The following is a 13,713-nucleotide window of genomic DNA, read 5'->3' on the forward strand; positions in this document are numbered from 1 at the left end:
ATTTATATAGATGATCTGGAGGAGGGGGCTGAGTGTAGGGTGACAAAATTTGCTGATGAGACAAAGATGAGTGGAAAAGCAAATTGTGCGGAGGGTGTGGAAAGTCTGCAGAGGGATCTGGATAGGCTGAGCAAGTGGGCGAGGGCCTGGCAGATGGAGGACAATGTTAGCAAGTGTGAGGTTATCCACTTTGGCAGGAATAATAGTAGGAGGGATTACTATTTAAAGGGTGAAAAGCTGCAGCATGCTACGGTGCAGAGGGACCTGAGGTTCCTTGTGCATGAGTCGCAAAAACCCAGTCTGCAGGTGCAGCAGGTGATCAAGAAGGCGAATGGGATGCTGGCCTTTATAGCGAGAGGGATAGAATATAAAAGCAGGGAGGTCTTGCTGCAACTGTACAGGGCACTGGTGAGGCCGCAGCTGGAGTACTGTGTGCAGTTTTGGTCGCCGCACTTGCGCAAGGATATTTTGGCCTTGGAGGGAGTGCAGAGGAAGTTCACTAGGCTGATACCGGAGATGAGGGGGTTAGACTATGAAGAGAGACTAAATAGACTGGGTCTGTACTCGTTGGAGTTTAGAAGGATGAGGGGGGATTTTATAGAGACGTATAAGATAATGAAGGGGATGGATAGGGTAGAGGTAGAGAGATTCTTCCCGCTCAGAAAGGACAACAGGACTAGAGGGCACAGCCTCAAGATAAGGGGGATGCAGTTTAGAATGGAGTTGAGGAGGAACTTCTTCACTCAAAAGGTGGTGAATCTCTGGAATTCTCTGCCCGTTGAAGTGGTGGAGGCTACCTCGCTAAATATACTTAAGACACGGGTAGATAGGTTTTCGACAGACAAGGGAATTAAGGGTTATGGGAAAAAAGCGGGAAAGTGGAACTGAGCCACTTCAGATCAGCCATGATCTTATTGAATGGCGGGGCAGGCTCGAAGGGCTAGATGGCCTACTCCTCCTATTTCTTATGTTCTAAGAGAAATTGTGGATGATGGAGTTAGGTGGGTGGGCTGAATGATCTTCCACCAATTTAGTATTGGTTTAGAATGGCAGGAAATACAGGCTACTCTTAATTTATAGTTACCCAGTTTGATTTATATTTTAATTCTAATTGAAATATTACAATAAAACCTCCTGTGGTTTTTAAAAGTTGTACTTTCAGTTCCAAAATTACTACTGAGCAGGAGTAGACTATAGTGGATTCAGCTGGAAAATTAAAATGTCTTTGTGTTGTTCCCTGGAATCTTATACTTGGCCTCAGTCTATCATATTGTCAGTTACACTGGCAAATACATCTTTGGTGTATAATCTTGGTTAGACCACTTTAGAGCACTGAGCATTGATCTTGGCCCCCAAAAAATCTGCAAATGACATCAAACTTGGTAGTAAGATGAACTGTGAAAAGGATAGTGATAGATTTTAAGAGAACACAGACCAACTGGTGGAATAGATGGTCACATAGCAGAAGGTGAAGAAGTGTGAAATAAACGTTTTAGTTTGGAGGACAAAGGAGAGACATATAAAATATGTACTATAATTCTAAAGGGCGTGCAGGAACAGAGACACCTTGGAGTTTACGTGCACAAATCGTTGAAGGTGACAGGGCAGATTAAGAAAGTGATTCAAAGGAATCTTGGATTTTATAAATTAGAGGAATAGGGTGCAAATGCAATGAAGTTACATAAGCCTTTTATAGATTATTGGTTTGGCCTCGACTGTGTCCAATTCTCATCACTCTACCAGGTTTACCAGGATGCTATCTGATTGTAGAGTTCTAATTATAAAGAGAGATTGGATAGACTGGGGGGAGGGAGACACGGTTGAGATGTATAAAATTATAAGGAGCATGGATAGAGTAGACAGGAAGAAAAATTTCCCCTTGGTGGCGGGATGAATGACTAGGGAGGAATAGATTTAGGGTAAGGGGCAGGAGGTTTAGAGAAGATGTGAGGAAAACGTTTTCACTCTATTATAAAACTGAAGTTGATCATGCACACGCACGCACACACACACCTCTAACACTAAAACACCCAAAGAGGAGTACCTCGCCTTATAACCTGTAAAAGTGTGTGGGAAGTGGTGTGACCTCCACTTCAGCAACTTCGACTGATTAAATACAAAGTGACTCCCTGACACTCACTCTAAAATCAACGCGTAACAATTTATTTACCTAACTAACAGTGAACAAATTAACTGAACTCTTAACAAGCCGAATAAATCGCTTCTATTAACTATTCCCAAATAAAACATGATTCTAATGGTATGATGTTCAGACGAATACAATTCACACTCATTAACAAAAAATAGAGTTTAGTCACTCTCTAAAATACAACCACGTTTTTGTCTTCTGGGATATTCTGGGCCTTCTCTATTGATTCTTCTGTTTGGAACTTCTTTCTGTTTTGCTATCTTTGCTTTCCAGATGGTGCTTTCTCTAAGACATAGATGAAGCTATGAGAGCCAGCGAGTTTTTTTTCTCCCCTCCTCACCTACCCCCGCCCCAGCCCCAAGAGCTATGAGCTGTTGCTCTCTCTTTTTGTTCCACTATCCCCCTTTTATATTTGTGATGACATATCAATATTTCCCACGATAGGATTGGTCCTAGGCTGTCAAAAACATCAGGTTTAGGGTCTAATTCAAATTGATTGACTAAATTCAAAAGCCTGTTCCTTGTTGTCTTGGTAAAAACTGCTGCTTGACCTTTTGATACTAATGTTTCAGTTTGAGGCTCGCTATGTACTTGCATTTTAAAAGCACCACCTTTTAGAGGGACAGTGCAATGTTTTCTCCCTAGTGTTTTACAAACACCAATCTACAATCTCTCTATTCAACTTTGCGGTACCACCCTGCATCCCCCCACCCCCAAGACAAAAATGTAAATCATGAAAAGATGGCTTCATTTTTTTTCAATCTTAACTTCATTATATTACTAGATCCATGGCTCATTGATGTAAAGGTTCATGTTTTATACTAACTCTAATTATACAACATTGAACGCTACCATTTCCATCTTATATGAACATTTTTCTTTTAAACTCGCAGTAAAGCATCGTGAAAATATTTTCACGATTTGCAACATGAGCAATCTGTAAACTAAATGCTTGTGACATGAGACTCCAACGAAATATTATGGTGTTTGTGTCCTTAAATCTTTCCAGAAATGTCAAAGAATTGTGATCAGTAAAAGCATTTGTCTCTGATGCATTGCTTGCAACATAAACATTAACATGTTGTAAGGCCATTACCAAATTCAATAAAACTTTTTCAATGGCTAAAAATTTTTTCTGGTGGATATTGAGGTTTTTTTTTGAAAACTAACCGATTAGCCTTTCAATCTCACAATCATCCTCCTGTAACAACACAGTTTCAATACGTACATCGCTTGCGTTGATGGCAACTTTGAAGGCTTTCAAAAAATTTGGTGTGGCTAAAACAGTTAACACTGCTTTTAAATTCTCAAATGCCTCCTGGTATTGTTCTGTCCACTGAAATTTTGTGTCCTTTTTTAACAAAGCAGTCAACAGTGTCATTACGCTACCTAAATTTGGTACAAATTTCCTGTAGAATCTCCTTAATCCAAAAAATCGTAGTACTTCCTTCGAGGAATAAACTGTACACCTGGAATAGCCAAGTTTTCCCACTATTGCTTCCCCAGTCTTGATTGGACTTTCTAACCTCATCTTACTCAGGGGAACACTACTCCTCTCTCCATTTATTCCATAGATTATCACTCTCTGGGGCAATATTTCAGAAGGAGTTCAATTAATCTCCTACTATTAGAGACAAGTTAGCTCCTGTATCTCTCAATATTTTAATTTCTTTACCTACTCCCCCTGTTCTACCTGAGTAAATTTTACCCACACAGGTATAGCATCCATAGCGTCCCCACAGTGCAGAAGGAGGCCATTTGTCCCATCAAGTCTGCACCGACCACCATCCCACCCAGGTCCTATCCCCATAATCCCACATACTTACCCTGCTAATCCCTTGACACTAAGGTCGATTTAGCATGGTCAATCAACCTAACCCACATATCTTTAGACTTTGGTGAAGTCTTTGAAAAGATCAGGTGCTATTTTACTATCCAGCCCATGCCTAGGCTATGCACTCTCTTTCAGCTTCTCCACTTCTCTCGGGATTTCCTTCACTAGCTTAACTAATCCCACTGGTTGAGCCTTTTTTACCTTTTTGCCAGGGCCTTTCTTTAGCCACCAGCACTGTGACTTTGTGTGTCCCACCTTGTTACAGTGAAAACACCTGGGGTTTTACTTCTTTTCTACACACTTGGGTTTCTTTTTTCACATGTGGTAAACTGTTCCCAGTGTGATCTGTTTTTTGTTTTTCATTGAAGGATCTCCCTCTTTCCCAATTTCTATCTCTCTCGGAATGAAATTGTGTCTGAAGCTGGATTTCAATTTATACACTAATGTGTATTCATCTTCCATCTCTGCAGCTCTTCTCGCTGTTTGAATTTTCTATTCCTCAGCATGAGTTCTTATCACTTCTGGAAGTGAGTTTTTAAACTCCTCCAGCAGAATAATACCTTTAAGAGTCTCATATGTCTTTTCTATCTTCAGTGTTCTCACCCATCCATCAAAGTTGTTCTGTTTTAATTCTCTCAAACTCGATGTAAGTCTGACCTGGTTCCCCTCTTACATTTCTGAACTGTTGTCTATATGTTTCTGGTACCAATTTGTAGGCATTCAAAATAGCTGTTTTTACTTCTTCATATTTTCCTGACACCACCTCTGAGAGTGCTGCAAACACCTCAGTAGCTCTGTCTACCAATCTGGCTTGAATTAACATTACTTGCACCTCCTCTGGCCAGTTGACCTGTGTAGCCAATTTCTCAAAGGAAATGAAAAAGGCTTCTGCATCTTTTTAATCAAATTTTAATAATGTTTGGACATATTTGTATATATCCCTACCAGGCAGTTGGCTATGATGAGTTTGCTGATCATCATTTCTATATTACACTTTTACTTCTATCATTTGAAATCTTTTTGCTTCAAGTTCCAACTTCATCTTTTCCAACTCAAATAATCTTTCCCTTTCTTTATCTTCTGCTAGGGTTTTCCTCTCTCTCTTTCCTTTTCTCTTCTTCCCTCTTTTTCCTTCTCACTTTCTTCTCTTTTTCCCTGTCTCTTTCTTCTGACTCCAGCCTTTTAAGTTCACTTTCGAACTCCAGTTGTTTCATTTGCAATTTAATTTTTTCGAACTCCACTGCACATGACTATTACCCTGATATACCTAAATGCTTGGCTAACTCCATTACAATTTCAGTTTTCCTATTATCCCTGGTTAAACCCAATTTTAGCCTGTTTGCTAATTCCACACGTGTCATTTTTTTCTCCCTTTTTAAACTTCCTTGACAAATTTGGGAAGCATCTTTGACTCCTCCAGAAGCACTTTAGCAATGCTAAGTGCCATTTCCCCACGTTTGATTTAACCAACAACAAGCCACCAAAATTAATAAGATTTTAACTTCTCACTTAAGGTTTATTTAAAAAGTCAAATCTTGTCTTTAAAATTATTGGTCTCTGTGGGGATCATAACACTCATAGGTTGTCACATAGTACGTCTTTCGTCATCAAGGAGTCATGTGGACACAAATACTGACAGGTTTCCAGCAATCTTGTTTTTGAGCCAGCTAGGGACAGTCTAAGTAGAATCTTACAAATCTCTTCGTGACCTTAGCGTGCCGGTTTCCTCTGCCCCTTCCCTCCCATCCTGCACCCATGACTGTAGGATGGCATTATGAATTCCCTGTGTTGAGTTTTGCATGAGAATGTTCAAAATGTATCCTGATGGTGCTTTTGAAATTTTTGTGCTTGGATTTTGATTCTGTTTTTTCGAGCTGTGGTTGTCTGATGGCAGACGATGCAGGCAAACTCAGCATTGGAAGCTCTCCATCTTCTCCATTCCATTTCAACCTTGCAGTAAAACAGGCACACTCTCTCTGTTCTCAAGTGAGGTATGCAGTGACCAACCTGTGCCATCTGCCCCACAGCATAGTGAACAGTTTCACTGTGGTTCAAAACAAGCAAGGATAATAAACCAATAGCACATGGAACACTGTTGGATTGCTGTGATTTCCTTATTCAAAACCACAATTGCAACCAGACTTTGCAGTTTTGTTTTTTTTAAAGTACAAATTTTAATTGGGTAAATCTGTGCTTATTCAGAGAACTGTTAACCTCCTTATTTCCAGAGGCTTAAACTTCTCAAAGAGAGGTCGCTCGGAATGTTATCAAATGCAAATGCTAATTGGTAGTCGAGTCAAGCAGCGAAGTAGCAGTTTAGATTAGATCTCTTTATTTATTAATAAGTCATAAGCAGACTTACATTGACACCGCATTGAAATTACTGTGAAAATCCCATAGTTGGTGCCTGTTTGGGTACATTCAGGGAGAATTTAGCATGGCCAATGCACTTAACTGTGGGAGGAAACTGGAGCACCCAGAGGAAACCCTTGCAGACATGGGAAGAACGTGCAAGCTCCACAGAGACAGCGACTCAAGCCAGGGATCAAACCTGGGTCCCTGGTGCTGTGGGGCAGCAGTGCTAACCACTGTGCTACCATGCTGCCCCCTTTAGCTTGTTCGCTTTCAGTGATTCACTCTGACGACTACTATAGGCACTTAGTAGCCACAATACAATCCCATGGAACGAAAATTGAAGACTTTTTCTGCAACTTGATGTGAAACTTTGAAATGACTATCACATAACTGGCAGGATGCTCTACCTTTGGATCCTGCATTGTTAAGTATTGTGGGGAACTTGAAAAGGCAGCCAATTTATGTTTAAGAACTTAGACTTTATTCAAAAAACTCGCAAAAGGCAAAGTCTCCATTCAAAAGACATAACAGAATTTATTTAAAACATGAAGTCAAACAAGGCCATCAAGACATAAACATACAACCATTCCGGACACCTTCAAAGGGTTAAACAGCTCAGGTTCAGAATTGTGGAATCTCTTCAAGAGATCTGGGCTTTTAGCCAAATTACAAATAGGTTATAGGATTCTATTATCTATAATTCCACATTCCATTAGCTTTAGGATCAATTTCATTTAATAATTATACATCAATACACAGTTTGTCAGATACTCTGGCCACTCACAATTTGCCATCCAGCACATTACTTTTTACTGGGACATTTAATACAGATATGACCCTCTATTTTGGCAAAACTAACTTCCTGGTTGCTAGGCACTCATAGATACTCTCCCCAGAGACCAAAATGAACTTTCCCATTGGCACATTGCCAGATGCATAGACACGTGAACCTTGGGCCCTAGGTACGTATCCATTCTGTGACTAGGCAGTGAATGCCACTATTCATGAAGTTACAACATTTGTTCCACATATGTAACATTTATAATACCTTTTCCTGCTACTTAACCCTTTTGGCTAAGATGAAGTGTAGTATTGACATGCTGTGCTTGGTTAAAGTCATTAGGTTACGTTTTAGCTTCATTTGAAGCAATTTTTAAAAGCAGCATCTTGGCCTTTTGGCTAAGATGCAAATGAGATCAAGCCTTGGAGGAGGATCTATGCCTACTCCAATCAGCTTGGATCATGTAGATCAAGCCCAAGACAGGAGGTGAGAGTCATGTTTTGTCAGCTTGAAACGGGAATGTCTCAACTTGTTGAGATTCTGAATTGGACTTGATTTGATTGAATTGGAATAAAAACAAAAAAAAGGGACATCCACTCCATGGTTCTAACCTTTTGGCCTAAACCATTTTACATTGCGGTATCTTGTTCTTGGCAATATATTAAAATACATTCAATACTTTGAGATATATTACTTTAAAATCACATTCATTATTGTTTTAGTACTGTTACTGCATTCGCATACGGGCAAACTGTCCATGTGAGCTTGTTATAAAGAATCCTTTAACCCCTTCCTGTTATCCTGTCTCCTCAAAGATGACATCTGTCTGTGGATCTCACTCGCTGATTTGAAATTCCCTTCTACACTGAGCTCTTTATCCCAAACTCAGCATTCTCAGCTTGCCTGCTGCAGAGCAGTAAGAATTCATTTAAACTATTAATGTACTATACAAAGCTACATTTTATATTTTATTTTGTTCCTCCTAACAGACTAAAATCATGTTGTGTAAATGTACTTTGCTAAATTGGACATGTATTTGTTTGTGATTGTCACCAGGCTGCTTGCAGCTGATCCTGTCCATGTTGTGATGTTCCAGCAGTGGATCACTGGGCAATGATCAGGAATGTTTCCCAAATTGAGGCAATTGTACCATTCCTCCTGGAAGCCTGCTGGAATGTCTGTCTTAAGTCTCCAGAGTCACAGTGCACACATGTCCACCCTGAGATGTGATACTGTTCCCACTTGTTGTTTGGGCTTATGTTTGACTATTCAGCGTTCCAGTGTGTGTAAAGCCATATCACTATAGTTTAATTCTTTCAGGAGAAAAAGGACGTGATTTTAAATATGGGGAGGGTATAAATAGGATGATGTCATCCTGAGTTCAGTTTTAGAAATTAACTTAATTGGCAGACGTTTTGCTCCTAACGGTGACGTAATCTTTTTATGTGTGTCTTTGAATTTACAGATTAAGAAAGCATACAGACAGAAGGCTTTGAAATGTCATCCAGACAAGAACCCAGACAATCCCAAAGCAGGTGGGTTAATGGGGGAATCTTTCTCCCTTAGTGATGCCCCATTTACTACTCTTTTGGCTTGATTTCTGAAGCTCTATCGAATAAGGCAGTGAGGCTGGCAGACTACCATTATTCAGCCTTGAAAACTTTCAGAGCTTCAGAGATTGACACTAAGTACATGGATAATGTGAAAGGAAATAGTATCAAAAGGATTTCCTTGACATGGCAAACTCTATAAGCTGAGATTTAATTAAATTTGCAATGGTATAAGATGCATAAAAAATGCAGATAGTGAGAGATGGGTGCAGGGCGTGGGGGGTTGTTTCACATGCTGAGGATCACTTCAGATTTCATTACAATCTCTCATTAAGGTTGAAGTGAAAGCTTCGAGTTTGAGGTAACAATAAGGTTGAGAATGGAGTTAAAAAGAGACTTGAGCATGCAATCCAGATGATCTTGACTTTTTTAGCGTTACTAAGATTTGTGGTGAGTAGTATGTCAGCAATAAATTTCAACTTTGCAAGGATCACTGAATGAGGCTGTATTTGAAATAGCATGTGCAACTTAGGGCATCTTACCTTTGAAAAGGCATAGGTGCGTTGTTGAGGGTGAAGTCAAGAGCACAATGTTGGTAGTGAATTTCAGAGTTGGGAGGAGTGATGCACAGTGCTAAATTTTTGTTTCATTTGGAGGAAAGATGATTGAGACTCCATCCAGGTATTTAACATGCAGAGAGCACAGATTATGTAAAGACAGGGAAATTATTTGACTTGAACTGTGAAGGCAGAATAAGAGGAACAAGGTTCAAAATCAGCAAGCTTCAAATGATATTGGTATTTTCCCTCCACTGACCACCACAGAGTAATGGTAACATGAGACAGATCATGCCACTGTGCTATCTCAATAAACTGCTTCAAAAATAATTAAATATCAAGTTTGAAATGGAGTAGAAGCTTACAGGTTAATTGTGGGCTTTGGGTGTTTAATCAGTATTAATTTTTAGTTATGACAGGGAGGTTAGCGCACCGTTCATTGTGATATAAAGATATGAGGCGAGGTTAAAAACTCTGAAATTTAGTTTTGATTATCTTTGATATTGAAATCCAGCACCGCCTTGTACCCGAGGTTGCTGGTTTTGAGACGCTGCACCTATACCTGTCTGGAGGACAGAACAGGAAGAATGCCAAATTGCAAAAATGCCTAAAGTAGGACAAATATCGCTATAACTTCCTCCATCCCCCACACCCTTTACAATATCTGTGCCCGCCAATTCTGATTTCTTGCATATCCTCCATACTTTAATCCTGCAGGGAAGGCAATCTATCATCTTTATCTGGTTTGGCCTACATCTGACTCTAGACCCAGGCAATGTGTTTGAGTCTTAACCACCTTCTGAAATGGCTGAGCAAGCTGCTCAGTTGTACCAAATTGTGACAGAAAAGTCAAAAAGGGATAAAACCAGGCGGACTTCCCAACATTGGCCTAAGCACCAGAACTGACAACAGCACATCCTGTCTGGTTGACCATGCAAAATCCTCTTTACTAATAGCTGTTGGCTTGTGTCAAAATCAGGAGAGCTATCCCACATACTAGTCAAATAGCCTGATATAGTCATACTCATCAAATCGTACCTTACAGCCAATTTCCCAAACACCTCCATCACCATTCCTGGGTCTTTCCTGCCCCACTGTCAGGACAGACCCACAAGAGGTGGTGGCACAGTGGTATACAGTCGGGAGGATATTGCCCTTGGACTCTGGACCCCATGAAATCTCATAGCACCTAGTCAAATAAGGGCAAGGAAAGCGCCAGCTGTTGACCACCTACCAGTCCCTCAGCTGATGAATCTGTGTTCCTTCACATTGAAAAACAATTGGAAGGAGCACTAATTGGGAGGAAGGGCACAGAATTTACTCTGGCATGATGGCACACTGGTAAAGTGGTTAGCACTGCCTGGCATGGTGGCACGATGGTACAGTGGTTAGCATTGCAACCTCACAGTGCCAGGGACCTGGTTCGATTCCCAGCTTGGGGCATGGTGCAGAGTCTGAATGTTCTCCCCATGTCTGAGTGCTCTGGTTTCCTCCCATAGTCCAAAAGACACACTCATTAGATGCATTGGCCATGTTAAATTCTCCCTCAATGTACCCGAACAGGTGTCAGAGTGTGGCGACTGGGGGATTTCCACAGTAACTTCATTGCAATGTTAATGTAAGTCTACTTGTGATAGAAATAAATAAATGAACTAAAAAAACTATTTAAAAAAAACTGCTGACTAAGCTGGCCAAATCCTAAAGAACATATCTCCCACACCTGGCCTCTGGTAGATGATGAGGAAATCAATAAGGGGAAAAACATGGTAAACTTTGCCCTCATTAATCGACTTGTTGCAGATGCATCTATCCATGACAATAGTGATGGGAATGATCAGTGCACTGACCTTGTAGAGATAAAGTTCCACCTTCACGCTGAGGATACTGTCCATCATTTTGTGTGGGACTTCTGTGGTGTCAAATATAATACATTCAGACTGTCCGTGAGACACTGTGGGTCCCATCATCAGCGGTAGAATTTAATTCAACTACAATTGATGATCTCTTGGTCCAGCACATCCCTCACTATACCATTGCTACCGGCCAGGGGATCCACCCCGGTGCATTGAGGGGAGCAGAAGAACATGCCAGGAGCAGCTCCAGATATATCTAAAAATGAGTTGCCCATGTGGAGAAACAACAACACTGGACTACTTGCATGCCAAACAATGGAAGCAGCATGCATTGAACAGAGCTAAAAAAAAATGCCACAGCTAGTCGTGAATAGTAATAGGCAATTAAATAACTATGAGGTGGAGGAGACTCCACAAATATCCCAATACTCAATGATAGGGCAGACCATCAGTGCAAAAGAAACAGCTGAAACATTTGCAACTATATTCAACCAACAAGTGTTAAATGGATGATCCATATTATCCTCCTCCTGAGGGTGCCAGCATCACAGATGCCAATCTCTAGCCAATTCGATTGAATCCATGTGGTATCAAGAAATGGCTGAAGGCACTGTCAAAATCCTGGAAGGAGTGCTGAAGACCTGTGCTCCAGAACTAGCTTTGCCATTAGCCAAATTGTTCCATTGCACTGACGTTTGCCTGACTGTGTGTAAAATTACCCAGGGATGTTCTGTATACAAAAAGCAAGATAAAGTCAATCCAGCCTATTACCATTGCCATTATTGTATAACAGTTTGGGCTTACTCTTCTTACATTCACTTGGCTTTTTTTGTATTTGTAGTGGAATTATTCCATCAGTTATCCCAGGCTCTGGAAGTTCTTACAGATGCAGCAGCAAAGGTAACATTCTTATGTTTGTACTCCTGATGTTATTGTTAGAACCACAGAATCTCAATAGTGCAGAAGGAGGCCATTCAGACCATTTGAGTATGCACTAATTTTCCGAAACAGCATCTTGCCCAGGCCCACTCCACCTACCCTATTCCCATACCCTGTGCATTTACCACAGCGAATCCCTCTAACCTAAGTATCTTTGGACACTAAGGGGCAATTTAGCCTGGTAATCCACCTAACCTGCACATCTTTGCACTGTGGAAGGAAACCGGAGCACCCGGAGGAAGCCCATGCAAAACAGAAAGAATGTGCAAGCACCACACAGTTACCCAAGGACAGAATTGAACCTGGGTCTCTGGCGCTGTGACGCAGCAGTGCTAATCACAGTGCCACCATGTCATTGGACTGTATTTGTGGCCTCTCAACTTTCAGCAATAGTAACATTACTTCCAGTTATTCAATTAATTCTGAAAGAAGCAATTTATCAGAGACTACCACCTTTCCCCAAATATGACTAGGTAATTTTCCAGCAACTGTGATAAGTTGTTGTGGGCAAGTGAATCATCTTTTTGATTGAATGTAAGAATTTATAGTTCAGAAGAGCTTGCCTAACTTAGGCATCCTGAAGCATTTCTAAGCTAGATACAACATGGGTAGACATTCTGCAAAGCTCCCTCTATGTTGTTTCATGAAGAAACAGCATGGTGTAGATGCAAAGTAAAGCACTCTAACCTATCCCACTAGGCATCGCAAAATATGGTAAGGCTTTTTAGATAGAGAAAAGCTTCAGTGTCTCAAGAAGCTCACCCAGGTCAGGGCAACATTGCTCAGATGCAGGGTAAATTACTTTGTACTCTGATTCAGTGGACAGCACAGTTTCTATGTGACAAGTATCCATTTGGCACATTGACCAATATATAGGAGCAGAATTAAGCCATTTGGCCCATCGGGTCTGCTCCTCCATTCAATCATGACTGATATGATTCTCATTCCCATTCTCCTGCCTTCTCCCTGTAATCCTGATCCCTTTATTGATCAAGAACCTATCTTTCTCTGTCTTAAAGACACTCAATGACCTGGTCTCCACAGCCCTCTGTGGCAATGAGTTCCACAGATTCACCACCCCCTGGCTGAAGAAATTCCTTCTCGTCTCAATCTTAAAGGAGTGTCCCTTCACTTGGAGATTGTGCCCTCGAGTTCTAGTCTCTCCCACTAGTGGAAACATCCTCTCCACATTCACTCTATCTAGGCCTGTCAGTATTCTGTAAGTTTCAATTTGATCCCCCTCATCCTTCTAAACTCCATAGATCCAGACTCCTCAACTGCTCCTCATATGATGAACCCTTCATTCCTGGGATCATTCTTGTGAACCTCTTTTGGATCCTATCCAAAGTTAGCACATCCTTCCCTAAGTATGGTGCCGAAAACTGCTCACAGTATTTCAAATGGAGTCTGACCAGAGCCTTATTCAGCCTGAGCAGTACATCTCTGCTCTTGTATTCCAGCCCTCTAGAAATGAATGCTAACATTGAATTTGTCTTCCTAACTGCCATCCAAACGTGCATGTTAACCTTAAGAGAGTCCTGAACTAGGACTCCCAAGTCCCTTTGTGCTTCAGATTTCCGAAGTCTTTCCCATTTAGAAAATAGTTTATGCCTCTATTTTTCCTATCAAAGTGCATAATCTCATACTTTCCCACATTGTATTCCACCTGTTACTTCTTTGTCTGCTCTCCTAACA

General features: G+C 40.9%; 1 protein-coding gene across 1 annotated transcript in view; it reads left to right on the forward strand.

Moving 5' to 3' along the window:
* dnajc17 (DnaJ (Hsp40) homolog, subfamily C, member 17) overlaps window positions 1–13,713 on the forward strand; it is a 167,854-nt gene that overhangs the window by 34,012 nt on the left and 120,129 nt on the right. The window contains exons 2-3 of the mRNA XM_080202991.1: window positions 8,585–8,654; window positions 11,921–11,979. Of these exons, the coding sequence (XP_080059117.1) occupies window positions 8,585–8,654; window positions 11,921–11,979 (129 nt within the window). The remainder of the gene's footprint in view (window positions 1–8,584; window positions 8,655–11,920; window positions 11,980–13,713) is intronic.

This window comes from Carcharhinus amblyrhynchos, chromosome 14 (assembly GCF_965287045.1).
Source record: "Carcharhinus amblyrhynchos chromosome 14, sCarAmb.v2.hapA, whole genome shotgun sequence".
NCBI classification, from domain to species: Eukaryota; Metazoa; Chordata; class Chondrichthyes; order Carcharhiniformes; family Carcharhinidae; genus Carcharhinus; species Carcharhinus amblyrhynchos.